Below are 27,550 nucleotides of genomic sequence, written 5' to 3'. Positions count from 1 at the left end.
CACTGCTTTATGTACTATAATTCAGTCAAGGGAGGGCGGGAAGAGACACTCAGCCAGCCTCCCAAGGACAAGCTCAGGGTCGAAGGAATCTTAATGGTCATTGGATAACCTGACCGCCTAGGCGGTAAGCCACTCCAGATCTGAACAGACAGTGACTGGGAACCGTCACTTTGCCCTCACTGTCTACTGAACCCTGTCTCCTGAGAACAGACCCTCTGATACTGTCTCCCTTGAAGAAGTTCAGGAAACCACTCCCCAGGCTTCATTCTCCTGGGTGAGAAATCCGCCACACACTCACCCCTGCTTCCAATGACAGGACATCAAGGGCCACTGCCATCCCAGCCAGTGCTCTGTAAACACACTGGCGCACTTACAGCTCATCTGAAGGTTTTATAGCGGTGTGTGTTTCCTATACAAAAGGAATGTTACCCACACATCACTCATTTTCCAGGACTGTATGAACTTTTCCCAATCATTCGACAAACCCAGAGGAAATGTTTGCTTGAGACTCTAAGTACTGCATTAAAAGATGAAGGAGGGGTGGGGAGAGTCTCAGAAATTCGGAAATATGAAAAAAACTGCCCATGTAAATTAAACAGTCAGCCATAGATGAAATCAGAGATATGTTTAAAAAGACATACTATCACAAGTGTCATTTGCTATCTTGTTAAAAGTAGCAATTATACAACTACAGTGGGAGCAGGAGCTCCCTCCTTAGATGAACAGCAGAACACGAGAAAATGGCCAAGGGCTACACACATGAAGCAACCCTCAAAGGTATCAACAGCCCTGGCTGGGTGGCTAAGTTGGTTGGAGCGTCATCCCATACACCAAAAGGTCGTGGGTTCGATTCCTGATCAGGGGACATGCTTAGGTTCTAGGTGTGATCCCCAGCCAGGATGCATACAGGAAGCAACCAATAAGTGCTTTTCTCTAATATGGATGTTTCTCTCTCTCTCTCTCTCTCTCTAAAAATCAACAAAAAACATAGTCTTGGGTGAGGGTTAAAAAAAAAGATATCAAGAGCCAAAAAAGGTTGAACCCTAACTATTCTAACACCTCTGGAAACCATAGAAAAACCACCCACATGGGGAACATGAGGAAACACCACGGAGAGGGGATTGTTCCTCATTCAAAAAGTAAAGAGCTAAACAAACAAGTAAAAAATCAACACACACACACACACACACAACAGGCCTAAAAAGACTCTACAAAATTAGACCAAACACCAAACACGTTCAGGAGATGAAAAGAGTATGTAGCCATTAAAAAGTATGACTAAAAGTATGACTAAAATCTAAATTTGTTAACATAGGATATCCATCATAATTAAAAGAAAAAACAATCAAGTCATAAAACAAAATGTTGTTTGTTTTATGACTAAACCCGCTCAAAACAAAATCCACTCAAGGAAAAATAATCCAGGAACTAAATACATCAAAATGGCAAGCTGGTTATCTATCAGCAGTGGGATTTCATAATAACGATAACAAAATGCTTACTTTTATAGTCAGCAAGAGTCTATTATCATAATTCAACAGAAACTTTCTGAAGGACAGAAAAAGAAGGCAAGTCTAGCCAGTAAACCCTAGTAATGAGTAAACATTTCAAGCCAGTAAACCCTAGTAACGAGCACTGACAGAGACTATGGAGAAAAGGAAACTGTGCGCCAGTCTCCACTAAAGGTTATAAATGTGAAAGTCATTTTACATCAGCAAAGCAAATTCATAATTAAATTAAAAATTACAATATGCCATCACCAAATAGTTTTAGTGATGTAAAGGATTAAATGGCTAATCCTTTACATCCATATAATCCTTTCCATATAATCCTTCGATTATAGGATAGTGATTAACTATCCTATAATCCAATCCCCATCTTGCTTTCTTCTTACATCCATTCCTTAACTTCAAATAAATTTAAGAAGCTGTAAAACTTATTCTCTAGAGCATTTGATACCTTGCTCTTTGACATATGTTGTCAGTTTGGCTCAAATAAACACTTATAAAAATTCAAAAACATGCAGACAATTAGGAAAATTATTTATATAATCTCTGAGTGTGAAAGGCCTTTTCCCAATTTTTAAAAAATTTTTCAGTTATAGTTGAGATAAGATACTATATTAGTTTCAGGTGGGAAAATCCTTTCTAAGCATTAGCTGCCCTTCCTCTATAAGAAATGACCAAAAATAAAATACTATCAATGAAACAAACAGGAAAGCAAAATACAACCAGAGACATTGAAATAAAGAACAACCTGACAGTAATCAAAGAGGAGGAGGAGAGGGAATCAAGGAACATATATGAAGGACACATGGACAAAGCCCAAGGGGGTGGGTTCGAGGGTGGAAGGCAGGAATGGGTGGGGCAAGGGGGCCTGGTGAGGTGAAAATGGAGAAAACGCACCCAAACAACAATAAAAAGAAAAAGAAAAAAAACTGATAATTTCAAATAAAATTTAAAAACAAGTACATATTAAAAAATGTCATTTACAATATCAAAAGCCAAACTAATAGAAAAATATTCATATCAAATATGCCAGATCAAGGCTTAATATAGTTAAAATATATATATGCAGAACACTTAAAGTCAAGAAATAATAAATTAGGTTAAGATACATATACATACACAGTCAATTCCTAAAGGATAAAATACAAACATCAAAATAATGTACAAAAGGATGTTTAGTAACATAAGGAACAAAAAAAATGCATAGTAAACTATTGTATACTTTCAACTAACAGAGATAAAAGATAATCAGAAATGGTATAGAAATATAATCCCATTATATATGTGTGTGTAAATATATATCCCCCCCCCTCAAAAAAAAAGGCTGCCCTGGAATTTTATACAACCTAAATCCAGAAAGCATACATTGAGGAATTTAGTCTGGGCAATAATCCCAGCCACACTGAAAACTCATTTATAATTAGAAATAATCTAATTGCCCAAGAAGATGGTACTGGTTAAATGACTCAGAGATCTAAATTTAAAAAAGCCAAACCATACATTTACTACAAGAAAGCAAGGATAGATTCCTTATAACCCTGCAAAAACAAAAGCTATGAGTGAAAACAGAGAACCAATTAAAGACTAATAGTGAATTTCATTGAAAAAAGCAAAACTTTCACATGACAAAAGATACCATAAGCACTTCTGGCCACATTGGAGGTGTAGGTAGACACACTGTGCCTCCTCAAACAACCAAAATGAGGACAACAACAATTCAGAAACAAAGTAACAACCAAAACTGAAAGAAAATTGAACTGTATGGAAGTCTGACAACCAGAGTTAAAATAGACACATTCATCCAGACTGGTAGGCGGGGCGAGTCAGACAGCTGAGTGGAGACAGGTCAGAGCACAGAAAGCGGTGATACCCCGTGCGCAAGGCACCCTGGGCTCACAAGGTGGCACCGGGCAGACCCTGGGCACCCAGGCAGTGACTGGCAGGACCAGGACATGGGGTGGCGGCAGGCAGACCCAGTGAAGCGACTGAGAAGCAGGGCACCATGTGCAAGGTGGCTGGCTGACTGGGCAGCAGTCCCATATTCGCGCACAGACAACTGGGGAGCGAAACAGATCACGCAACCCAGGGTCCTAGTGCTGGGAAATAAAGCCTCAAAACACCGATTGAAAACACTTGTCGGGGCTGAGGCACAGGGAGAGACTCCCACCCTCACAGGAAAATTTGTTGGAGAAACCCACAGGGTCCTAGAATGCACACAAGCCCACCTACACAGGAATCAGCACCAGGAAGGCCCGGTTTGCTTGGGGGAAGCGGCGGAAGGGACTAAGGTGCAACAGAGAGCAGAGCAAAGCACCATTTTTTTCCCTCTCAGACCCCACCCCCATATACAGCATCACAACCCAGCACCTTGGGTTGCCCCACCCTCGTGAACACCTAAGGCTCCACCCCCCATACATAATAGGTGCAAACAGACCAAAACACTATGGCTCAAGCAGAAAAACAACTCAAAGCCCCAGAGTCAATACTTCTAAGCAACCAAGAGATGGCCAACCTATCAGATGCACAGTTCAAAATACTGGTGATCAGGATGCTCACAGAACTGGTTGATTTTAGTCACATATTAGATGAACAAATGAACGCTAAACTAAGTGAAATGAAGGGAGATGCACAGGAAACCAATAGTGATGGAAAGGAAACTGGGACTCAAATCAATGGAGTGGACCAGAAGGAAGAAAGAAAACATTCAACCAGAACAAAATGAAGAAACAAGAATTCAAAAAAATGAGGAGAGGCTTAGGAACCTCCAGGACATCCTGTGCAGGATGGGGGGAATGAACTGGGGAAATGGGACAATTGGAATAACATAATCAATAAAATATATTTTTTTAAAAGATACCATAAGTTAAACAACACATGAAGTAAAGTTTACACTACATAATAAATAGCTAATCTTGCTAATATATAACAAGCCCTTGAAGTCTAAAAGACCAGCAATCCAAGAGAAATATGGGCAAAAGACAAGAAGCGAGTCAACAGAAAATATATATATATATGTATACATATATATTAAAAATAGTGCTTAAGCATGTGAAACATATGCTTCACATGAATCATAGTATGAAAATTCTTAATTAAAACTACTCTGAAATATTGTCTCACTTATCAGACTGGCAACAATTGAGAAGAAAGACAATGCCCCACTGACCAGCCTGTGAAGACACACACACACACTGCTGGTAGGGGCGCCCAAAGAGACAACCCTTGAGGAAGGGAATCTGGCAATAAGAAAAAAAATAAATCACATATGCCTTGGTTCTGAGAATTCACCTGTAAAAGACACTACCACAAATACAAAGAAAAAAAGCACAAAGCTATTTATTGCGGCATTATTCATAACAGCAAAGAGTGGAAACAACCTACATGCCCAACCTTAGAAGACAGATTAAATGAACTAAGGTACCTCTACACATCAAATACTACACAGTCATAATGAATTAATGTGGAAAGATTTCTATGTATTTTTTTATTTTTATTTTTTAAATATATTTTATTGATTATGCCATTACAGTTGTCCTATTCCCCCCTTCATTTCCCTCCACCATGCACACCCCCTCCCCCACCATTCCCCCCCTTTCATTTATGTCCATGTGTCACAAGTTCTTTAGATCTATTTTTTCCCATACTATTCTTGTCCTCCCCCATCTATTTTCTACCTACCATCTATGCTACTTATTCTCTGTACCTTCTCCCCCCTTCTCCTCCTCCCACTCCCGTTGCTAACCCTCTATGTGACCTCCATTTCTATGGTTCTGCTCCTGATCTAGCTGTCCTTTTAGATTGCTTTTGTTTTGAGTGTGATTGTTAATAAGTGTGAGTTTGCTGTCCTTTCACTGTTCATATTTTTATTTTCTTTTTCTTAGATAAGTCCCTTTAACATTTCATATAATAAGGGCTTGGTGATGACGAACTCCTTGAACTTGACCTTATCTGGGAAGCACTTTATCTGCCCTTCCATTCTAAATGAAAGCTTTGGCCCTGGCTGGTGTAGCTCAGTGGATTGAGCACAGGCCTTCGAACCAGAATCGAGGTTCGATTCCCAGTCAGGGCACATGCCTGGGTTGCAGGCTGGTTCCCTGCAGGCCAACTCCCAGCAGGGGACGCACAAAAGGCAACCATACATTGATGTTTCTCTCCTTCCCCTCTAAAGATAAATAAATAAATAAAATCTTAAAAAAAAACCTGAAAAAAAAATAAAATAAATGAAAGCTTTGCTGGATAGAGCAATCTGGGATGTAAGTCCTTGCCTTTCACGACTTGGAATACTTCTTTCTAGCCCCTTCTTGCCTGTAAAAAATAAGCTGATAGTCTTATGGGAACTGCTTTGTAGGTAATTATCTCCTCTTCTCTTGTTGCTTCTAGGATTCTCTCCTTCATTTTCATCTCAGCTAATGTAATTATGATGTGCCTTGGTGTGTTCCTCCTTGGGTCCAACTTCTTTGGCACTCTGTGAGCTTCCTGGATTTCCTGGAAGTCTATTTCCTTTGCCAGACTGGGGAAGTTCTCCTTTATTATTTGTTCAAATCAGTTTTTCACTCATGGCTGTTCCTCTTCCCCTTCTGGTACTCCTATAATTCAGATGTTGGAATGTTTAAAGATGTCCTGGAGGTTCCTAAGCCTCTCTTCATTTTTTTGAATTCTTGTTTCTTCATATTTTCTGTCTGGTCATTTTTTTCTTCCTTCTGGTACACTCCCTTGATTCGAGTCCCAGTTTCCTTTCCATCACTATTGGTTTCTTGTGCATTTCCTTTCATTTCACTTAGTTTAGCCTTCATTTGTTCCTCTAATTTGTGACTAAAATCAACCAGTTCTGCGAGCATCCTGATCACCAGTATTTTGAACTGTGCATCTGATAGGTTGGCTATCTCTTGGTCACTTAAAATTATTGGCTCTGGGACTTTGAGCTGTTCTTGAGCCATAATGTTTTGGTCGTTCACGCCTGTTAGGTATGAGGGGCAGAGCCTTAGGTGTTCAAGAGGGTGGGGCGACCCAGTTGCTGGGTTGTGATGCTGTATGTGGGGGCGGGGTCAGAGAAGGGCAATGGCGCTAGTTCCACTCTCTCTCTGATTTCGGTTCCCTCTGTTGCTTCCCACAAGCAAACCGGGACCCCCTGGTACCGGCTCCTGGGTATGTGAGCCTGTGCACCTTCCAGGACCCTGTGGGTCTCTCCAACAAACTCTCTGTGAGCCTGGGAGCCTCTCCTGGCACCTCAACCCCCACAAGTCTTTCCAATTGGTGCTTTCAGGCTCTAAAATTCCCGTCGCTGGGGCCCTAGCCTGAGCGGTCTGTCTCACTGCTCGCTCCTTGGCTTGGTTTACCTGCGTGTGAATGTGTGACCACAGTCAGCCAGATGCCTTGCACCCTCACTGGGTCTGCCAGTTGCCACCCCATGCCTGGGATCCACCCGCCAACCACCGTGAGTGCTCCTGCGTGCCTGGGTCAGTCCGGCCGATCTTTCCTGTCTGACCCCCGCTCTGCCGCTGACTCCGCCCCTCTTACCCGGTCTGGCTGAATGGTTCGTGGTTTCAGACTTCTGTACAGTTCAATTTTTTGTGTTTTGGCTGTGTTTTTGTTACTAAAACTTTGTTGTCTTTAAACTTGGTTGTGCGAGGAGGCCCAGTGTTTCCACCTATGCCTCCACCTTGGCTGGAATATATTTTTAAAAAGAGCAAGACAGCAAGATTACAAAATCATTTCATTTAAAAGGAAAAGAAAATACACACATATGCTTATTACTGCAAAAAGTAATACAAGAAGAATAAACCAGAAATTAATGAAAATGGTTACTTATAAGAAGGAGGTGAAAAGGGGGTGAAAAGGGGTGAAAAAGTGTGAGACGGGAACAAAACTTTGAGTGCACCTTTGTATATAATTTTGCCTTTTTATCAGTTTAAATGTTTTACATTTAAAACTAAATCAACAAGTTTGGGGGAAGCAAACCCTAAAAATAAATATAGACAGAAACAAAAAAAGAAAGTATAGCACAAGACAAAGAATAATTCGATTTTTAGATTTTTAAATGTAACATGTAAAAAAGACCCATTCTTTGGGTGAGAGTGTATACTCAGAGAAATGAGGGCACTGCCTCTGGTCTCGCAAAGACATGCTATCTGGGGGGAAGAGTGCCAACCTTAGAATAGACTACAATTGTTAGAAACTTGTAAAATAAAACAGAGGAAATTAAAGAAATGCCATGCCTCAACTAGCCTCAGTGATTAAGTAACTCTTAATTGTTTGGTTGTAATGTCAATTCAATAAACATGAGCATAAAGGCCATCATACACGCACACATGTACACACACGGCCCCTGCACATGCACACGCACACTCCCTCAGAAATAGAAGGGTTTTCGGATCTCAAAGCTCAAACAAGTCACTTCAAGTACTAATTCTCTCCTGGTCTTACCCTGGTTGTATTTTCACCATTTCTTTCATACTGGTTTCGTTGTTGAATTTTCTCAGCAATCTCTTGTGCAATTTGGCAAGTAGAATCGTATGTGGAGAACCTGTATAAAAGTCATAAGGGGAGGAAAATGTTTAAGTTACTTTAAAAATATCTGCAATATATATTTATACATTATATATATGAATGTATACATATATACTTCATGTATATAAAAAAAGCAGGTGATATGAGACATTAGATAATTAAGAAAACAGGAGGGAGGCTCATAAGGAAAACTGGGCCCTGATCCCAGCTTTGCCACATCTCCTCTTTTCCTCTTCCATATCGTCATCTATAAAAAGAATAACTTAGTGGAAGTAACCCACTCCCTAACCAAAAATTATACTACAAAGCTACAATAATCAAAACAATATGGTACTGGCCGAAAACCAGATATACAGACCAATGGAATGAAACTGAGAGCTCAGAAGTAAACCCACACGTATGTGGGCAACTAATTTTTGACACAGGAACCAAAAACATACAATGGAGAAAAGAAAACCTCTTCAAACAGTGCTGGGAAAATTGGAAAGCCACATGCATAAGAATAAAACTACGCTGCTATTTAATACCATACACAAAAATTAACACAAAATGGATCAAATATTTACATATAAGACCTGAAACAATGAAATACATGAGGAAAACTAAATTTATGAACTAAACTTTAGTTTATAAATTACCTCAGGCTCAGACAAGATTTTATGAATTTTACCCCAGTGCAAGGGAAGTAAAAACAAAAGTAAATAAATGGGACTATATCAAACTACAAAGCTTCTGCACAGCAAAAAAGTCCATCAAGAAAACAAAAGACAACCAATCCAACAGAAGATATTTGCAAACAATACCTCCAATAAGAAGATAATATCTAAAATACATAAAGAACTCACTCACACACTCAACAACAAAAACAAACACTCCAATTTAAAAAATGAGCAAAGGACATGAACAGACACTTTTCCCAAGAAGACAAAGGCAGAGAGATATATGAAAAGATGCTCAACTTCACTTGGTATAAGGAAAATGCAAATCAAAATCACAATGAGATACCCCCTCACACATGTTAGAATGTCTTTTATCAACAAGACAAGTGATAAGTATTGGAGAGGATGTGAAGAAAAAGGAACCCTCATTCACAGTGTGCTGATGGGAATACAAACTGGTATAGCCACTATGGAAAGCAATATGAAGGTTCCTCAAAAAATTAAGAATGGAACTACCATACAATCCAGAAATTCCTCTTGTAGGTATCTACCTGAAAAATTTAAAAACATTTATAAAGATATATGTACCCCTATGTTCATTGCAGCATTATTCATGGTTGCCCAGACACAAAAACAATCTAAACATTGTTCAATGAATAACTGGCTAAAGCTGTGGTACATATATGCAATGGAGTACTACTCAGCCCTAAGAAAAGATGAAATACTGGCATCTGTGACAACATGGATCAATCCTGAGACTACCATAAGAGAAGTCAGATGGAAAAGGACAAAAACAATATGATTCCACTCACATGTGAGATGTGAAACAGAAAGCAACAAATGAACAAACAAAACAAACAAAAACACTCACAGTCAACAGTATGGTAGTTACCAGAGGGGAAGGGCAGTTATGGGGAGACTACAGAGGATAAAGGGGTCAGATGTATGTTGAGGGAAGATCACCTGACTTTGGATGGTGATCACACTATGCAATATACACATGATATATTATAGAATTAATTGTACACTTAAAAGTTACAGAATCATATTAATGAATATCACCCCAATAAATTTAACTTTGAAAAATTTTGAGAGGGGTCCAAAATGGTGGCAGAGTAGGTGGAAGGTACACTCGCTTCCTCCCAGGACCAAACTGGTATTACAACTAAGTACAGAACAATCAGCCTGAAAACCAACTAAAGACCAGCTGAACAGAAGTCTTGTAACCAAGGATTTACAGAAGAAGCCACATTGAGACTGGTAGGAAGGGCAGACACTCAAAAAGGGCTGGCTCTGCTCCTTTAAGCACAGGCTGGGATTCCAGAGGAATATCTAAACTGCAAAGGTTCCCCTTGAGGAGCATGGGGCCTCAACCTCACACTGGGCTCCTCAGCCCAGAGCACTGAAGCTGAGAAGAGGCATGCATAAACATCTGGCTGTGAAAATTAGCAGAGATCTGCCAGGGAGAGAAAGGAGTCTGCTAGAGAAACAGCTGCCCTCTTAAAGGGCCAGCACACAAAATCTTGTTCACAGTCATTCACCCTGGAATCTCATGGAGGGAGGGCAGAATGCACTAGAATTGTGTGAGGAGGGGCTGGGTTGTATGGCTCTGGGGAGAGAGCTGAAGGGACAGCTGCCAGGATCCCTATGCTGAGTCCCTCTCCCACCCCGGAGAGGCCACCCTTCATGAATGGGGCACTCCCCTCCTTATGGCATCAGCCTGGGGGAAGGCAACAGCCATACCCTCTGGACTCCCTGTTGCCCCACCCAGCTGAGCTCTCACCCTGCTGAGGAGGCAGCTGTCAGGTCCTGGGTGTAGAAGTCTGGGCAGATTCAGGGGGCATCAGTGACTGAGTAGTGTGGTTTTGGGGTAAAGGCCATTCTACCCACTTTCCTGTAAACCTGTCCAGTGCCTCCTCTCATGGGAGACCCACTAGCCTCACTCTCCCAACTCCTGATAGCAAGGGATGGGGTAGGGGCAGGAGAAGGAGATGGGTCAGTTCCCTAGGAGGTCTGTGCAGAATCCAGGACAGACTAAGTTGTGTGGCTCTGGTGCAGGGACCATACTCCACCCACCTTCCCCAAAGCTGACCAGTGCCTCCCACTCACTGAAGATCCACTAACCCCCACCTCTCCCTGCACAACTCCTGGAAGCCCTGCCATGCTGAGCTCAGGCTCCCAGAAGAATCTGGAACAAACTGAGCTGAGTGGCTCTAAGACAGGGACCATTTTCCCCTTGCACATCCAACCAGTGCAAAACCCTCCTTCACACAGCCAAATCTTGGTCTGTTTAGCCTTGATAAACTCTACTGGCCTCACCCTGATGACTCCTGAGACCCCGCCCACCACAAAGGTCTGCAGGCACCCAGCCAGTGGCAGCTAGACTCGGTACACTGGCACTTCTGTTGAGTGGCCTCAGACTCAGCACTGGCACCGAGTTTGAACCTCTATCAGTCCAGTGAACACCATTCATCCCTACCTAGTGACTCACTGAGAACCTATCCCATACAATTCAAGTACTGCCAAAGGCCCTTTCAGTGATTAAGCCTAACAGGCAGCCAAGAGGCAGACGCAGGTGGAGATGGATTCTGGGGTGCCTGGGACTTCTGAAGACCTATCCTCAGGCTTGGTGGTGGTGGAAGTCAGCCTTGTTGTGAAACTTGGTACTTTTCCCACATACCTAGGCCCAGCAGAAGCAGCCACAAACTGGGGATCACTTTCTAGCTCCAAACAGGTGTCTCAAGGCTAGTCCCAGGCAACATCAGACATTGATCCACACCAGGGTCTCTCCCAAGAGGCCCCAGAACCAACAAACCCAGTAGCCAGCTTTAAACAACATCAGAGTGGAATGGAATCAGCCTCACTAGTAGCATACACAAAGAGAGATTTTAGCAGGCACCAGACTCTGCTGAGGCAAACTCCACTTTCTGTGGTCAGCACCTGCACAGCAGCTCTTACTTACATTGTGGCAGGGTTTGAACCTCAGCCAGCCAGCCTGAGGGTCAACTGCACACATGAACAAGCCAATAGCCTGAGCGTCAACTGCACACATGAACAAGCCAATAGCAATCAAGATTCAATTACAACAAGAGGGCTCACATAACCCCCACAGGGAACATTCCTGGAGAACCCAGCTCAGGTGATTAAGGAGACTATGCCACAGGGTCCAAGAGGACACCTACTACATAACGCCAACTTACCTAGAGTGGGAAGTATAATAGGTCTACCTAGTACACAGAGACATACACAAAGGGGCAGCCAAAAGGGGGAGACAAAGAATCGTAACCCAAATGAAAGAACAGAAGAAATCTCTAGAAAAAGAGCTAAATGAAATGCAGGCAAGTAATTACCAGAGTTCAAAACAATGGTTATAAGAATGCTTGAGGAACTTAGAACTTCAACAGCATGAAAAAGGTCATAGAAACCATAAAAATGAATGAGTCAGAAATAAATAATACAATATCTGAAATGGAGAATACACTAGAAGGAGTCAATATCAGATTAGATGAAGCAGAGGATAAAATCAGTGATTTGGAAGATAAGATAGCAGCAAAAAGTGAAAAGGATTTTTAAAAATGAGGACAGTTTAAGGGACCTTTGGGACAACATAAAGCATAACAACATCCACATCACAGAGGTACCAGGAGAAAAGAGAGAGCAAGGGATTGAGAAGCTTTCTAAAGAAATAATGCCTGAAAACTTCCCTTAGCTGGTTGGGGCAATGAAAAAGACACACAAGTCCAGAAAGTGCAGGGAGTCACAAATAAGAGGAATGCAAAGAGGACCACACAAAGACACATTATAATTAAAAAGTGGCAAAAGTTAAAGACAAAGAGATAATCTTTTTTATTGCTGTTCAATAAACAGAGAATCTTCAAAGCATCAAGAGAAAGACAATTAGTGACCTACAAGGAGCTCTCATAAGACTGTCACCTGATTTCTCGACAGAAACATTTCAGGCCACAATAAAATGGCATAAAATATTCAAAGTGATGAAAAGCAAGGATATACAAACAGCCCTACCCTGTAAGGCTATCATTTAAAATTGAAGAAGAAATAAAGAGCTTCCCAGATGAGAAAAAGCTAAAGGAATTCATTACCACCAAACCAGTATTACAAGAAATATTAAAAGGTCTTTCTGAAAAATAAAAAGAGAAATGTAGTTATGAAGAATAAAATGGCAATTAATCTGTAGTGACCAATAATAAAATGTTAAGGGCTTAAATATTCCAATCAAAAGGCAAAGGGTAGCTGCGTGGGTAAGAAAACAAAATGCATATGTATAGTGTCTGCAAGAGACATATCTTAGAAACAAAGATGCACACAGACTAAAAAAGATAGAAAAAGATATTTCATGCAAATAGAAATTTAAAAAATGTTGGGGTAGCAATACTTATAACAGACAAAATAGACTTTAAAACAAAGGCTATAACTTTCTTCAAAAGGCAATAATAAGAGTCAAAGAAGGACACTACATAATGATGAAGGGACTCAATGAGAGAACGTAACTGTTGTAAACATTTATACCCCCAAAACACGGGAGCGCCTAGGTAGATAAAGCAAATCTTAACGAACATAAAAGGAGAGAGCAATAGTAACATAGTCATAGCAGGGGATTCTGACACTCCACTAACATCAATGGATAGACCTTCCAGACAGAAAATCAACAAGGCAAGAGTGGCCTTAAATGACACACTGACAGGATAAAATGAAAGATAAAAATCATATGATCCTATCAATAGATGCAAAAAAATATTTGATAAAACTCAGCACCCAGTTATGATAAAAAAACACTCTCAACATAATGGAAATAAGAGGAAACATACTTCAACATAATAAAATCTGTATATGACAAACCAACAGACAACATCATTCTCCATGGGCAAAATCTACAAGTGTCCCCTAAAGATGAGGAACAGGGATGCCCGCTTTCACCATTCTTTTTCACAGAGTACTGCAAGTCCTAGCCATGGCAATTCGACAGGAAGAAGTAAAAGACATCCAAATTGGAAAGCAAGAAATAAAACTCTCATTGTTTACAGATTACATGATACTGTATACAGAGAATCCTAAAGATTCCACCAAAACAATAACAAAAAAAAACCCTACTAGAACTGATAAATGAATTCAGTAAAGTAGCAGGATACAATACAAATATCCAGAAATTAGTAGCATTTTAATACACCAATAATGAACTAGCAGAAAGAAGAACTAAGAAAACAATCCCATTTACAATTGCATAAAAAAATGCCTAAAAATAAATGTAACCCAGGATGTAAAAGACATGCACTTGAAAAATTGGAAGACACTGAAGAAAGAAATGGAAGAAGATACAAATAGGAGGAAGCATATACCTTGTTTATGGATAGGAAAAATAAACATCAAAATGTCCATACTACCCAAAGCAACCTACAAATTTAATGCAATTCCTGTGAAGATACAAATGGTGTACTTCACAAAACTAGAACATATATCCCCTAAATTGATATGGAACCATAAAAGATTCCAAATAGCCTCAGCAATCTTGAGAAGATGAAGAAAGTTGGAATTATCATGCTAATATCAAACTATAAGGCCACAGTAATCAAAACAGCATGGAACTGGCATAAAAATAGACATACATCAATGGAACAGAACAGAGAACCCAGAAATAAACCCACACCTTTATTATCAATTAATATTTGACAAAGGAGGCAAGAACATACAATGGGGAAAAGACAGTCTATTCAATAAATGGTGTTGGAAAAATTTAACAGATACATGCAAAAAAATGAAATTAGACCACCTTCTTACACCATACAAAAGAATAAACTCAAAATTGATTGAAGACTTAAATTTAAGGCTTGAAACCATAAAAATGCTAGAAAACATAAGACAGTAAAATCTGGAACATTTTCCTTAGTAATATTTTTCCTGCTATATCTCCTTGAACAAGGGAAACAAAAGAAAAAATAAACAAATGGCACTACATCAAACTAAAAAGTTTTTGCACAACCATTAACAAAATGAAAAGATAACCCAATGACCATTAACAAAATGAAAAGATAACCCAATGACGGGGAGAACACACTCACTAATGATATATCTGATAAAGGGCTAATATCCAAAATTCATAAAGAACTTACACAACTCAACATCAAAAAAAACAAAGAGTACAATTAAAAAGTGGGCAAAGGACCTGAACAGACATTTCTCCAAAGAGGCCATACAGATGGCCAATAGACATGTGAAAAGATACTCAATGTCACTAATCATCACAAAAATGCAAATTAAAAATACAATGAGATATCACCTCATACCTGTCAGAATGGCCATCATCAACAAATCAACAAACAAGTGCTGGCAAGCATGAGGAGAAAAGGAAACCCACATGCACTGCTGGTGGGAGCAGCCACTGTGGAGAACAGTATACAGTGGCTTCAGAAAGTTAAAAATGGAACTGCCTTATGACATGGCGATTCCACTTCTACGAGTATATCCAAAGAAAACAAAGCGCTAATTCAAATATCTGCACCTCTGTGCTCACTGCAGCATTATTTATAACAGCCAAGATTTGGAGGCAGCCCAAGTGCCCATCGGTAGATGAGTGCATAAAAAAGCTGTGGTATAGTTACACAATGGGATACTACCTGAATGTAAAAAAAGGAAATCTTACCTCTTTCAACAGAATGAATGGACCTGGAGGGTATTATGCTAACTGAAATAAGCCAATCAGAGAAGGACACGTACCATAGGATCTCACTTACATGTGGAATCTAGTGAACAAAATATACTAATATACAAAACAGAATTAGACTCATAGATATAGTGAACAGAATGACTGACAGCTGTCAGAGGGAAGGGAGGTTGGGGAGCTGGGTAAAAAAGGTAAAGGAATTAAGAAAAAAACCCTCATGGACACAGACAGACAACAGTGATGAACAGAGGGGAAAGGGGGCAAGGGGAGGTAGACGAGGGTAAAGGGGTGACAAACGGTGATGGCAGGAGACTTGACTTTGGGTGATCAGCACACAGTACTATATACAGATGATGTATTATAGAATTGCACACCTGAAACCTATATAATTTTATTAACCATGTCATTCCCAATAAATTCAATAAATGTTTTTTAAAAAATAAAAATAATTTTTTTATTTTTTATGTTCTAGAACCACAGAGAAGCTTAGGCCTGCCTCTGTGCTTCCAGAACATACATATGAAAATCAATAACATCATAATAACATTAGCCAAGATTAAAATGAAGGAGAGAATCCTAAAAGCAGCTAGAGATAAGGGGACAGTCACCTACAAAGGAGTTCCCATCAGACTGTCAGCTGATTTCTCAAAAGAGACCTTACAGGCAAGAAGGGGCTGGAAAGAAGTATTCCAAGTCATGAAATGCAAGGACCTACACCCAAGATTGCTGTATCCAGCAAAGCTTTCATTTAGACGAGATCGGGCGCGTTCAGGGTGGTATGGCCGTAGACCAAAGCTTTCATTTAGAATGGAAGGGCACATAAAGTGCTTCCCAGATAAGGTCAAGTTCAAGTTCATCATCACCAAGCCCTTATTATATGAAATGTTAAAGGGACTTATCTAAGAAAAAGAAGATAAAAATATGAACAGTGAAAGGACAGCAAACTCAAACTTATTAATGACCAAACCTAAAACAAAAGCAAACTAAGTGGACAGCTAGAACAGGAGCGGAGCCACAGAAACAGAGATCCCATGGGGGGTTAACAACAGGGGAGTGGAAGGAGGAGAGGGAGGGAAAAGGTACAGAGAATAAGTAGCATAGATGGTGGAAGAAAACAGACAAGGGGAGGGTAAGAGTAGTTTGGGAAATATAGAAACTAAAGAACTTATGACAGATGGACATGAACTAAAGGGAGAGAATGTGGGTGGGAGGGGTGTGTAGGATGGAGGGAAATGAAGGGGGGAAATGGGACAACTGTAATGGCATAATCAATAAAATATATTATAAAATTTTTTTGAAAATCAATAATATGGTACAATACACCTCCCCAAATATGGGGTATAAATAATAAGTATTTCTGGAGTTCTGAAGTGAGAGAAATTACTGTCCTGGAGGCACTTGGACCTGGCAGAACTAGGCCAAAGGTTACATCTTGGGCTCAGGTACCAGCTTAAAGCAAGCCTCTTATTCTGACAGAGGGAGGAGCATATTTTAGTTGTGGCAAAAGGCGTAAGAGCAAGCAAAGATGAAAGGAACATGTTCCTGGCACACTCATCTGCATGGTAGCCCTGGGAAGGAAGGGAAATAAAATGACAAGTTTTATGAAGAGCCTTGAACACCAGTCTAATCAGTTTTACACATAAAGAAAGGTCCCGATGAGGTTAAATGAAAATGCTGATGGGCCAAATCCTGGGGGTCTTGCCCCAATCCTCGTGTTCTCACTTTAGCCATAAAGAGCTATGGTTCTGAAACTTGGCTACATATTGAAATAACTGGGGAATCTTACACACACACACACACACAAGCGATTCCTGGCTTCCACCCCAGAGCATTGTGATTAAATTGGTATGGGGTTTGACCTGGACAGGAAGGCTTGTAAAAGCTCCCAGGTGGTTCCAATCTGTAGCAAAGTTTGGAAACGACTGGCCCGGCAGTAACAGGCAACCTCATCATGGTATCCAACATACAAGTGCCTCAAGTACTAGTTCAGGAAAATTTATCTGAACTCCATTTACATAAACTGTTGGGAAGGAGAGAAAAGTGGAGGTAGACTAATGGAAGACTTCTTGAGCTATTCAATTACACAACCCATCACCAGTACTCACTACTGCAAGGCACAGGGATATAAAGAATTGGCCTACAGTAGAAACAGACAGCGTAAGACAGATTTAAAGGGAAAAAAAACAAAGCAAAGGAGATTAATGGATAATCTGATGCTTTAAGGAGTGAAGGAAAAGTAGATGATTAGTCTCCAGACCCAAGTGATGCTGAGACAGAGACTGAGGTACTGAAAAAGGGAAAAGGAGAGAAATTTCCAGACCTTGAACTGGGCCTCCTCCTAGTACAAAAATACTGAATGCATAGTTAAATTGATACACACACACACACACACACACAACATTTACATTAAAATACACTCAGAAAAAAAGACATAAAGAAGAGAGATGAAAGAAAAGTAGCAAAATATTAATAATTCCAGAAATTGAATTATGAATATAAAGAAGCTCATCACACTACTCCACTGTGTATACATTTTTTACCTTCCACAATACAATATTTAAAAAGTAAACAGATGAGAGAAATTCCAGCCAAGATGGAGGCAGAGGTAGATACAGTTTGCCTCCTCGCATAACCAAAAGAAGGACAACAAATTTAAAAACAAAAAATAACCAGAACTTCCAGGAAATCGAACTGTGTGGAAGTCTGACAGCCAGGAGTTAAAAAAGAAAAGAAACATTCATCCAGATCAGGAGGAGGGGTGGAGATGGGCAGCCAGGTGGAGAAGACTCGTGGCAAGGTGGTGGCCGGAGGAGCACGTGGTCCCACATTTATGTGCAGATAAACAGGGAGGAGCAACCGGGGAGCAAGACATTGACCCAGGGTTCCAGCTCTGGAAAATATAGCCTTAAAACCTCTGATTGTTAAAACCTGTGAGGGTTGAGGTGGCATTGGGAGAAACTCCCAGCCTCACAGGAGAGTCCATTGGAGAGACCCACCCACCCAGGAATCAGCAGCAGGAGGGCCCAATTTGCTTGTGGGTAGCAGGGGAAATGACTGAAAGCCAGCCAAGAGCTGAGCAAGCAGTATTGTTACCTCTCGGACCCCTCCCCCCCACACACTGTCACAACCGAGCAACATGGGTTGCCCACCCTGGAGAATACCTAAGTCTCTGCCCCTGACTACTAACAGGCTCATTGAGACAAACAAATATGGCCCAAATGAAAGAACAGATCAAAACTCCAAAAATAGAACTAAGCAACCAAGAGAGAGTCAACCTATCAGATGCATACTTCAAAACACTGGTAATCAGGATGCTCACAGAAATGGTTGAGTATGGTCACAAAATAGAGAAAGAAGTGAAGGCTATGCAAAATGAAATAAAGGAAAATGTACAGGGAACAAACAAGGGAAGGAAACTGGGTCTCAAATCAACAATTTGGGGCAGAAGGAAGAAATAAACATTCAACCAGAACAGAAGGAACAAGAATTCAAAAAAATGAGGAGAGGCTTAGGAACCTCTAGGACAACTTTAAACATTCCAACATCCAAATCACAGAGGTGCCGGAGGGAAAAGAGGAAGAGCAAGAAATTTAAAACTTATTTGAAAAAAATAATGAAGGAGAACTTCCTCAATCTGGCAAAGGAAACAGACTCCCAGTAAGACCAGGAAGCTCAGAGAGTCCCAAAGAAGGTGGACCCAAAGAGGAACACACCAAGGCACATCATAATTACATTCCCCAAGATTAAAGATAAGGAGAGAATCCTAGAAGCAGCAAGAGGAAAGGAGACAGTTACCTACAAAGGAGTTCCCATACGACTATCAGCTGATTTCTCAAAAGAAACCTTACAGGCAAGATGGGGTTGGAAAGAAGTATTCAAAATCATGAAAGGCAAGGACCTACAACCAAGATGACTTTACCCAGCAAAGCTATCATTTAGAATGGAAGGTCAGATGAAGTGCTTCCCAGATAAAGTCAAGTTAAAGGAGTTCATCATCACCAAGCCCATATTATATGAAATGTTAAAGGGACTTATTTAAGAAAAAGATCAAAATTATGAACAGTAAAATGACAACAAACTCACAACTATCAACAACAGAACCTAAAAACAAAAACAAAATTGAACTAAGCAAACTAGAACAGGAACAGAATCACAGAAATGGAGATCACATGGAGGGTTATCAGCAGGAAGGATGAGGGGAAAGAATAGGGGAGAAGGCACAGGGAATAAGCATAAATGGTGAGTGCAAAATAGACAGAGGGAGGTTAAGAATAGTATGGGAAATGGATAAGGCAAAGAACCTATATGTATGACCCATGGCTATGAACTAAGGTGGGGGAATGTTTGTGGGAGACGGAGGTGCAGGGCAGAGGGGAATAAAGGAGAGAAAAAAATGCCACAACCATAATAGCATAATCAATAAAATATATTTTTAAAAAGAGATGAAAAAGTCTAATGTTCATTAATTCCTCTTTTTGTATTAACAAGAGCCTCAAAACCAAGTAAGTTCAACAAGAATATAAAGCTATTAAGATTTAACTGTAATGTTTCCAGAAATAGTATATCATCAACAAATAAGTTGCCCCAGCAGTGAAGCCAACTAACTTCATTAGCAAAGAGTTCAGAGACAATAATCACTTGCTACTATTAAACAGTGAGCTTACCACTTGCTGTGATATGCCATTTAAGTCCTAAACTTTACAACACTACTCAGGAGCAAAACGTCATTGACCTATGATTTTCAACAGCATGAAGGCAAAGCTACAGTCGAGTCTGTTTTTACAGGTTTTTCAAAGTCCCATTCCATACTCCCCTCTACCCTCCAGATCAGCAACCCATTTTGCAAAGTAAACCCGTGGTAGCACAGCCAAGTTCCCCAGCTGCTTTTTTCAACAGTCAAATGAAAAAGCCACTAAATCAAGCTACTTCATAGTAACAGGAACAATTATAAATGTTTTTTCAACATTAGCCATGGAAGAGGCTTGGGGTCCAGTGATAGTTTCCACCAACCTATACGGATAACCTGGGGCCTCTCCCTCACTCCTGAGCTTTATATCCTACCTTAGGTGTAATGTGAGGGAGTTAGCTTCCAGGAGACGGACAGCAATTTAGCAATATCTTATCAAGGGCCTTAAAAATGTTCACCCCTTGGATCCAATAGTTTCACTTCTCAGAAGTGTACCAAGGAAATAAGAGATGGAATAACGGTGTAGTCTTTATAATAATTAAAAACAAAACAAAAATATCCTAATATTACAGATACAAAAAAGAAAATAATTAAATAAAAGATGGTTATTCCTGGCATTATTATGCACCATAAAAATGTGTTGTCAGTGCTCTTCCTCCACAGGCACCCATCTCCTAGACCCTAAGGGACCCCACTAGACTTGCAACCAAGGGAGCAGTGGCCAGCACCGGCAGCTGGTCCAGGGCTACCCGCTGAGCCTGTCTCCAAGGCCCCTTTTCTCTGACTTTTCTGTGAACCAAAGCAGCCCCCGCCTAGTCTCTCTCCTGTTGCTTCTTCTATCCTAAGCCCTTTCTTGTTTCACTGTGCCCAGGTTTAGTAAACGTACTCTCAAAATCAGAAAAAAAGTATTGTCAGTAAGTATTAATAATTTGGAGAAACATTCCCTGTTTTGTAAACATATACATATATATATACATTAAAGTAATATATTCACCTTAAAAATCAATAATTGTTATTATCCCAAATGGTAGAGTTAAAGATGTCAGTTTTTCTCCTCTGCAAATAATTCAAATATTTTCTAAATTTTCTATCAGGGCGTATAAAATTGTTAAAAATAGGTGGAAAAAAATTAGTGTTAAATCAATTAAGCCATTGACCCAGATGACTGAGATCTCAGGGATTACTAACTTTGGTCTTGCAATCCATTCCCCTAATGTCCAGACTTAAACAATTATAAACTGCCTTAGAAATGCCAACATAAAACATATATTCCAACAAGAACTTTATAGAACTATAATATGTTTTTAGTTATTTTTTAAAAGGCTCAAGTCCGATATGCTAAAGCAGTATGTTCCTTGGGAGTGGAACTTGTGTCTTTCATCATTCTGTCCTTGCAGATTTAATTGTTGAATAAGTTAAACAGCTATTTTACTGCAAGTTGTTGCTGGAGAAAGTCTTCATGATATTGAGTCAGGTAAGGGTCAAATACCTTACAAACAAATGCATAATTTCCCTCCCAGATTCCTACAAGTGTTTTGAAGGACCAAAAAGACGTAGGTCCTGGTGCCAAGTGGTTACTAATCGACTGGTGACCACGGATTCTGAACCTCAGTTACTCCACCTGTGAAATAAAGGTATTTGCCAGATGGGCAGGCATGCCACAAAAAGGTTACTTCTATTTCACTTTCACAGGTGTCCAGGGAAGCCAGCTCCACAACCAGGACAAGCGTCAAATCCCGCTGGTGAGATGCAGCCAAGAAGGGTTACAGGAGTGTTCAGATTTCAGGCACTAGCCTTCCGCTCCCAGGGGTTCACGAAGTCTCCGCCCCCGGCTACCCCTGCAAACAACGAGGATGGCGGGATGCGGCAGTATCCCCACCAACAGGGGAAAAGTCCTGGCTGTCCCTCCTCTCATCCCGAAAGGCCTACCGCTTTAATGCCCAACGACCGGCCGCTTCCGGAAAACCCGGCCACTATCCCGAAGACCTCGGAGGCGAGGCCGCCAACACCTGAGACTCACCAGGGGTCCGGAGCCATAGTGCAGCCTCCCCGCGCTTCTTGGACACTTCCTGCTCTCGGCAGCTGACTACGGCGGCCCGCGCGGCTCATACCCCGCTACTCCACCCGAACGCGACCGGAACAAGGAGTTAGCAAAGAGGATATATTCACACACCGTGTCCCCCAAACTATGATAGAGAAAAGTTCTCCTCCTGGAGAACAGCAGGTTGAAGCACAATCTGCTTCAGCTAAGAGACGCGAACAGGTGGGTGTAGTTAAAATTATTGAACATAATTTAAGCATTTCCCCTGGAAGTGGGAGCGCCCCAAAACCTCTAACAGTTGAAACTTTTAGTCTGCTTAAAACAAAAATGATATTTCTGATCATTGCACAACAGTACAAATTACTAAAACTCACTTTAAGTGAATTTTACGATATACAAATTACACCTCAATAAAGCTTTAAAAATTTTTATCCAGCCTCAAACAATAGACCTGAAGATGTATTCATTACATATTTTTACGGCAAGTCATCCATTCAAAAGAAATCCTGTGTTTGATTAATTTTTAAATGCCATTAGGTGCTTGATTATATAGTTACCAAAAAGATCACAGACTCATTACATGGGGGAAGAAATAATTTGTTCTGTGCATTTGGGGCTCCCTAAATTTCCACAGAAACAGGAAAAGAGTATGAATACGAAATTGCAAAATCCGCAGGCTAGCTTTAGCGCAGGCGTGGATCTGATGCGCACGCGCACGTCCGTTACCATAACGACCAGAGACGCCGCAAGTCTGGAGCTTGAAAGTAAGAGATGTCTCTCCCGGTGATGGAGAACCAAATTGCGCCGAACACCGATGTGGCCGAACTGGAGCTTGAGGCTGTGATCGGCTTCAATGGTGAGGCCATGAGCATGTTTGGGCTGGGTGGTTTGGGAGATATAGTGAAGCGACACTACAGCTTCTCCTGCACCAAACCCTCACGGTCACTTCCTCTCTCCATATCTCAGTGAGCGGAATAGTTATTGCCTGCACCCAAAGGGACCAAATGCCCCTTCACCGGGCCCTAAGGGTAAGGGTTGTAGTAGCCCTTCTCCCACAGGTCAGCCCTCCCTGCCCCTAAGCCCTATGCAGCCCGCAAAGCTGCCCGCCCCTCGATGATCACTGCACTACCAAGTCCATGATGGCCCCTGGAACCAACTAACTTCCAGCATCCCAGCTGATGTATTTAGTTATAAGAAAGGGTTGGGAAACGCGTGCTTGAGCAACTGCTTCAGGGGATGATCTTTGTGCTTTAACCCGAACGAAGGATTCTAATTGTAAGGACTTCGGACTACTATAGCAGTCGAAAAGGACGCCAGGGGGAGCTGTGTAAGAGAGATGCTTTGGGCAGAGGTGGCCTGGTGGTTCTACTCAAATCCTTATTTATGACTATTATTTTGAACATTAAGGGGGCGAAATGATGTTTGATTTTCTTTTTTCTGAAGGGTGAAAACAAGCAATAAATTACATTTTAGAAAAGCGAACTTTTTAAATGCACATTGTGATGCCTGAAAGCTTTAAAATTGTAAAATTGGCCCTGGCTGGTATAGCTCAGTGGATTGAGCACAGGCCTGCGAACCACATGATCGCGGTTCCATTCCCAGTCAGGGCACATGCCTGGGTTGCAGGCTGGTTCCCTACAGGCCAACTCCCAGCAGGGGACGCAGAAAAGGCAACCATACATTGATGTTTCTCTCCCTCTCTTCTTCCCCTCTAAAGATAAATAAATAAAATTTTTAAAAAATTGTAAAATTGTACTTACAGAACAATCAATGACCAAGATTTTAAGAGCATTCTAGAACATGGCTCTTGACTCTTATCTTCACTTTAATTTGACCATCTCTGACAGAAAGTGAACACTTAGTACATCTGAGATATTGGCCATCTTTAGAGCTGGTTCCAATATCATTGGTAAAGAAAGTGAGAGGCCTGCAGTCTGGGTGAAGGGTCACACTGGTGACCAGGGTAGATCGTCAAACATAGAGCTCTGTAGCGAATTCAGGGTGTTTTGTAGAGCTCCAAGAGTAAGTGTAGGGCAAATTATATCCCAATGTCTTCTATGGTGATTAATTACTAATTATCTTGGCCTTTTAGAATAGCCCGTATTAACTGTTTTTACTTTATTGGTTTTGTGACAATTTATATTCTCTCCTAGTCAAATATGCATGTACTTAGAATCATCGTATACAAAGTAATATGCTATTCACTGAGAATACAAGGGCAATTGCAAGTATTTCTCTGGGCTATATACCCAAAAGTGGATTTTAGTTCTAGGCAACCATACTTAATACGGACACATTGTTTTCCAAAGCAATTTTACCAGTTTTTGCCTCTGACCAAGCAGTGCATGAGTGTTCCCTTTGTTCCACATCATCACTAACGCTTGATATTGTCAGTCTTTTTTAATCTTAGCCAAATGATATCTCATTTCGGTTGTAATTTGCATTTCCCATTTAATTGTGAAGTTGCACATCTTTTCATGTTTGTTGGCTTTTTAATTTTCTCCATCAGAAATTGCCTGTTCTGCCCTGGCTGGTGTAGCTCAATGGATTGAGCGCAGGGCTGCAAACCAAACAACCGCAGTTCAATTCCCAGTCAGGGCACATGCCTGGGTTGCAGGCCAGTTCCCAGCGGGGGACCCACGAGAGGCAACCATACATTGATATTTCTCTCCCTCTCTCCTTCCTTTACCCTCTAAAGATAAATAAATAAAACCTTTTAAAAATTTGTTTAAAAAAAAGAAATTGCCTCTTCTACCCTTTGCTCATTTTTCTGTTGGGAAGTTTGTATTTGCTTTGTATATTCTGAATATAATCCACATTTATACTTGCAAAAATAAATACAATATTTACGTACATAGCAAATATCTCTTTGTTTGGCATTTTCTTTTTATTTTTTGGTAAAGATAAAATTTTATCTTTACCAAAGTATTATTTTTGTCTTTTGTCTTAGAAGTTTTTAATTTTAAGCATAACTGGATGCATATGTTGGCCTTTTGTGTTTGGATTTGCTCTTTTTATGTTAAGTTTAAGAAATCATTTCCTACAGCTTGTATATACATTGAGTCTTGTTTTTCACGTTTAGATCCTTAAGCTACCTGGAATGTATTGTTTACAGATGGTGTGAAGTGGGATCTAATTTTACTTTTTTCCATATGGATGGCTATGTGATTATCTATACGGAGACTGCAATTAGAAAAAAATAAGTATGTTTTTAGTAGGAATAGATCACCCTGACACAAAACATAGTATTATGAGAACTCACTGCATAAAAGAGGAACAAAGTGAAAGAAATCATCCGCTCAATAAATATATCTGACCATTGAAGCAAAAAGAAAACCTATTGAGCTGCTGGGATTACACTATGCACCAAAATAAATTCCAGAGGGAGTTAAATATAAAAGATGAATAAGACCAGAAGGCTATATTAATAAATATTTATGACTCTTTTGGGGGGAGCAGGAAATAGCAATAACAAAGATGTTAAAATATCCAGGAATAAACATAATGTGTGAGATCTTTCCAAAGAAAAGTTGGAAATGCTACTGGGCAAGAGAGATATAAAAGGAAATTTCATGGAAAAACATACCCTGTTTTTAGGAAGGAGACATCATAATGTATCTTTATAGAAATTATCTTTTTACCCTGGCTGGTGTAGCTCAGCGGATTGAGTGCGGGCCTGCGAACCACACGATCGAGATTCGATTCCCAGTCAGGGCACATGCCTGGGTTGCAGGCCACTTCCCAGCAGGGGACTCACGAGAGGCAACCATACATTGATATATTTCTCTCCTTCCCTTCCTCTCTAAAAATAAATAAATAAATCTTTTAAAAAATTTATTTTTGAAGCAAAAAAAATTATCTTTCCTTAAATTAATCTACACATTTAATACATCCCACTAAAAATGAATTTTAACAAGTCAAGCTGAAATTAAAATTTATATTGTAAAATAAATATGAAGCACAGATGAAAAGAATCCTGACCAAAGATGAGTGATAAGGACTTGTGTCTGTTTCACATCAAAGCATATTACAAAGGTGTAATATGCTTGGTTCTTGGCAAATATCTGGAAGGTGGCATCTCCCTGTGAGAGGTCCTGGGATTCTTCAGCGTGCCTGGTAGAGACTTAGAACTGAAACCAAAATTTGATCTTTACCAAACTTGCAGCCAGTGTAGTGAATTCCCATTTTCCCTATGCCTATGCACCCATAGGAGCTTACGCACCCACAGGCCACACTCACCAGGGTGGGCTGGCTGCTTGAGCTTCCTGCAGTCTTCCCGGGCAGGCCTTGCTATTCAAAATGAGGTTCCTGGGCCTGCCCCAGTACCAGCAGCACTTGAGGGCTCGGTAGAAGTGCGGAATCTCTGCCCCACCCCAGACCTAAAATCAGAACCTACATTTCAACCGGACTCCCTGGGGATTTCATGTCCATTAAAGTTGGAGAAGTCATGTATGGTACTAGACCGACCTTGTCAGTGGAATAAAATTACCTGTCACCCCCCACTTATTTTAGTTAAACCAAGGTTTATTTCAAAAGTGTTCCCCTTTGTACACAATTTTGAAAAAATTACCACCCACTTTTGCACCTTACTATTATTTTTAATCTGTCTCTTTTAGGACACGTGCCTGCCGGTCTGAAATGCCATCCCGACCAGGAGCATTTGATTTACCCTCTGGGTTGCACAGTGCTCATTCAGGCAATAAATACTAAGGAACAGTATTTCCTGCAAGGTCACGGCAACAACGTCTCCTGTGTGACCATCTCCCAGAGCGGAGTTTACATTGCCTCAGGACAAGTCACATTCATGGGCTTCAAGGTGAATAAACTGAAATAACTCACTGTGAACTGATTTAGAAGTGCCTGCCTAGCAAAACCACCCCACTCTAGCTTAGCGCTGACGTGTGTTTTCACCCCTCCTGTTCTTCCTCTTGACTTCTTTTTGACCTCGCTTTCAATCTATCAGGCTGAGAGTGAAGGAATCCTATGTTTTTACACCAGATGTTGCTGTTGGTCACTGATAATGCTCAGGAACAAAAACCACTGTTTAAAACAGTTTCCAGTTTGTTGCTGTCATGTTTGTAGGACCTGCTGTAATTTCTAGAAAAGTAGCGTTATGGATCCTTTTTCACTGGAAGGTGTCGCCCTCTCCTCAGTCCTTTAAAGCCTGTCTCTGATCTGAATGTGTTGCCTTTCCCCCAGGCAGACATCATTCTGTGGGATTATAAGAAAAGGGAGCTCATTGCTCGGCTGTCTCTTCACAAGGGCAAAATTGAAGACCTGGCCTTTTCACCGAATGATTTGTACTTGGTATCATTAGGAGGCCCAGATGATGGAAGGTAGGGAACTAAATGTGTTTACTTATTGTCCAGTGGCATATTTCTAGTCACGTCAAGTACCCTCTCCCCTCTAACATTCCCTGTTGGCTCATCTGCTTTTGAGTGTGTGTGTGTGAGAGAGAGAGATAGAAAGGCA

The 27,550-nt window shown here is 40.7% G+C and overlaps 2 protein-coding genes across 2 annotated transcripts in view; one reads left to right on the top strand and one right to left on the bottom strand.

Annotated features, from left to right (window-relative positions):
- The window catches only part of STX8 (syntaxin 8), a 250,258-nt gene extending 228,122 nt beyond the window's left edge, over positions 1-22,136 (bottom strand). The window contains exons 1-2 of the mRNA XM_037028102.1: positions 22,058-22,136; positions 7,932-8,031 (exon numbers count right to left, since the gene is read on the bottom strand). Coding sequence (XP_036883997.1) covers positions 7,932-8,031; positions 22,058-22,074 — 117 coding nt within the window. The 5' untranslated portion in view covers positions 22,075-22,136. The remainder of the gene's footprint in view (positions 1-7,931; positions 8,032-22,057) is intronic.
- A 674-nt stretch (positions 22,137-22,810) lies between these two features.
- CFAP52 (cilia and flagella associated protein 52) overlaps positions 22,811-27,550 on the top strand; it is a 33,066-nt gene continuing 28,326 nt past the window's right edge. The window contains exons 1-3 of the mRNA XM_037028270.1: positions 22,811-22,934; positions 26,695-26,894; positions 27,278-27,414. Coding sequence (XP_036884165.1) covers positions 22,850-22,934; positions 26,695-26,894; positions 27,278-27,414 — 422 coding nt within the window. The 5' untranslated portion in view covers positions 22,811-22,849. The remainder of the gene's footprint in view (positions 22,935-26,694; positions 26,895-27,277; positions 27,415-27,550) is intronic.

Source organism: Sturnira hondurensis, unplaced genomic scaffold, assembly GCF_014824575.4.
Source record: "Sturnira hondurensis isolate 20B ecotype Veracruz unplaced genomic scaffold, ASM1482457v3 Scaffold0019835, whole genome shotgun sequence".
NCBI lineage: Eukaryota > Metazoa > Chordata > Mammalia > Chiroptera > Phyllostomidae > Sturnira > Sturnira hondurensis.
The sequence above is the reverse complement of the archived record's forward strand: the minus strand, read 5'-3'. Positions and strand labels throughout refer to the sequence as shown.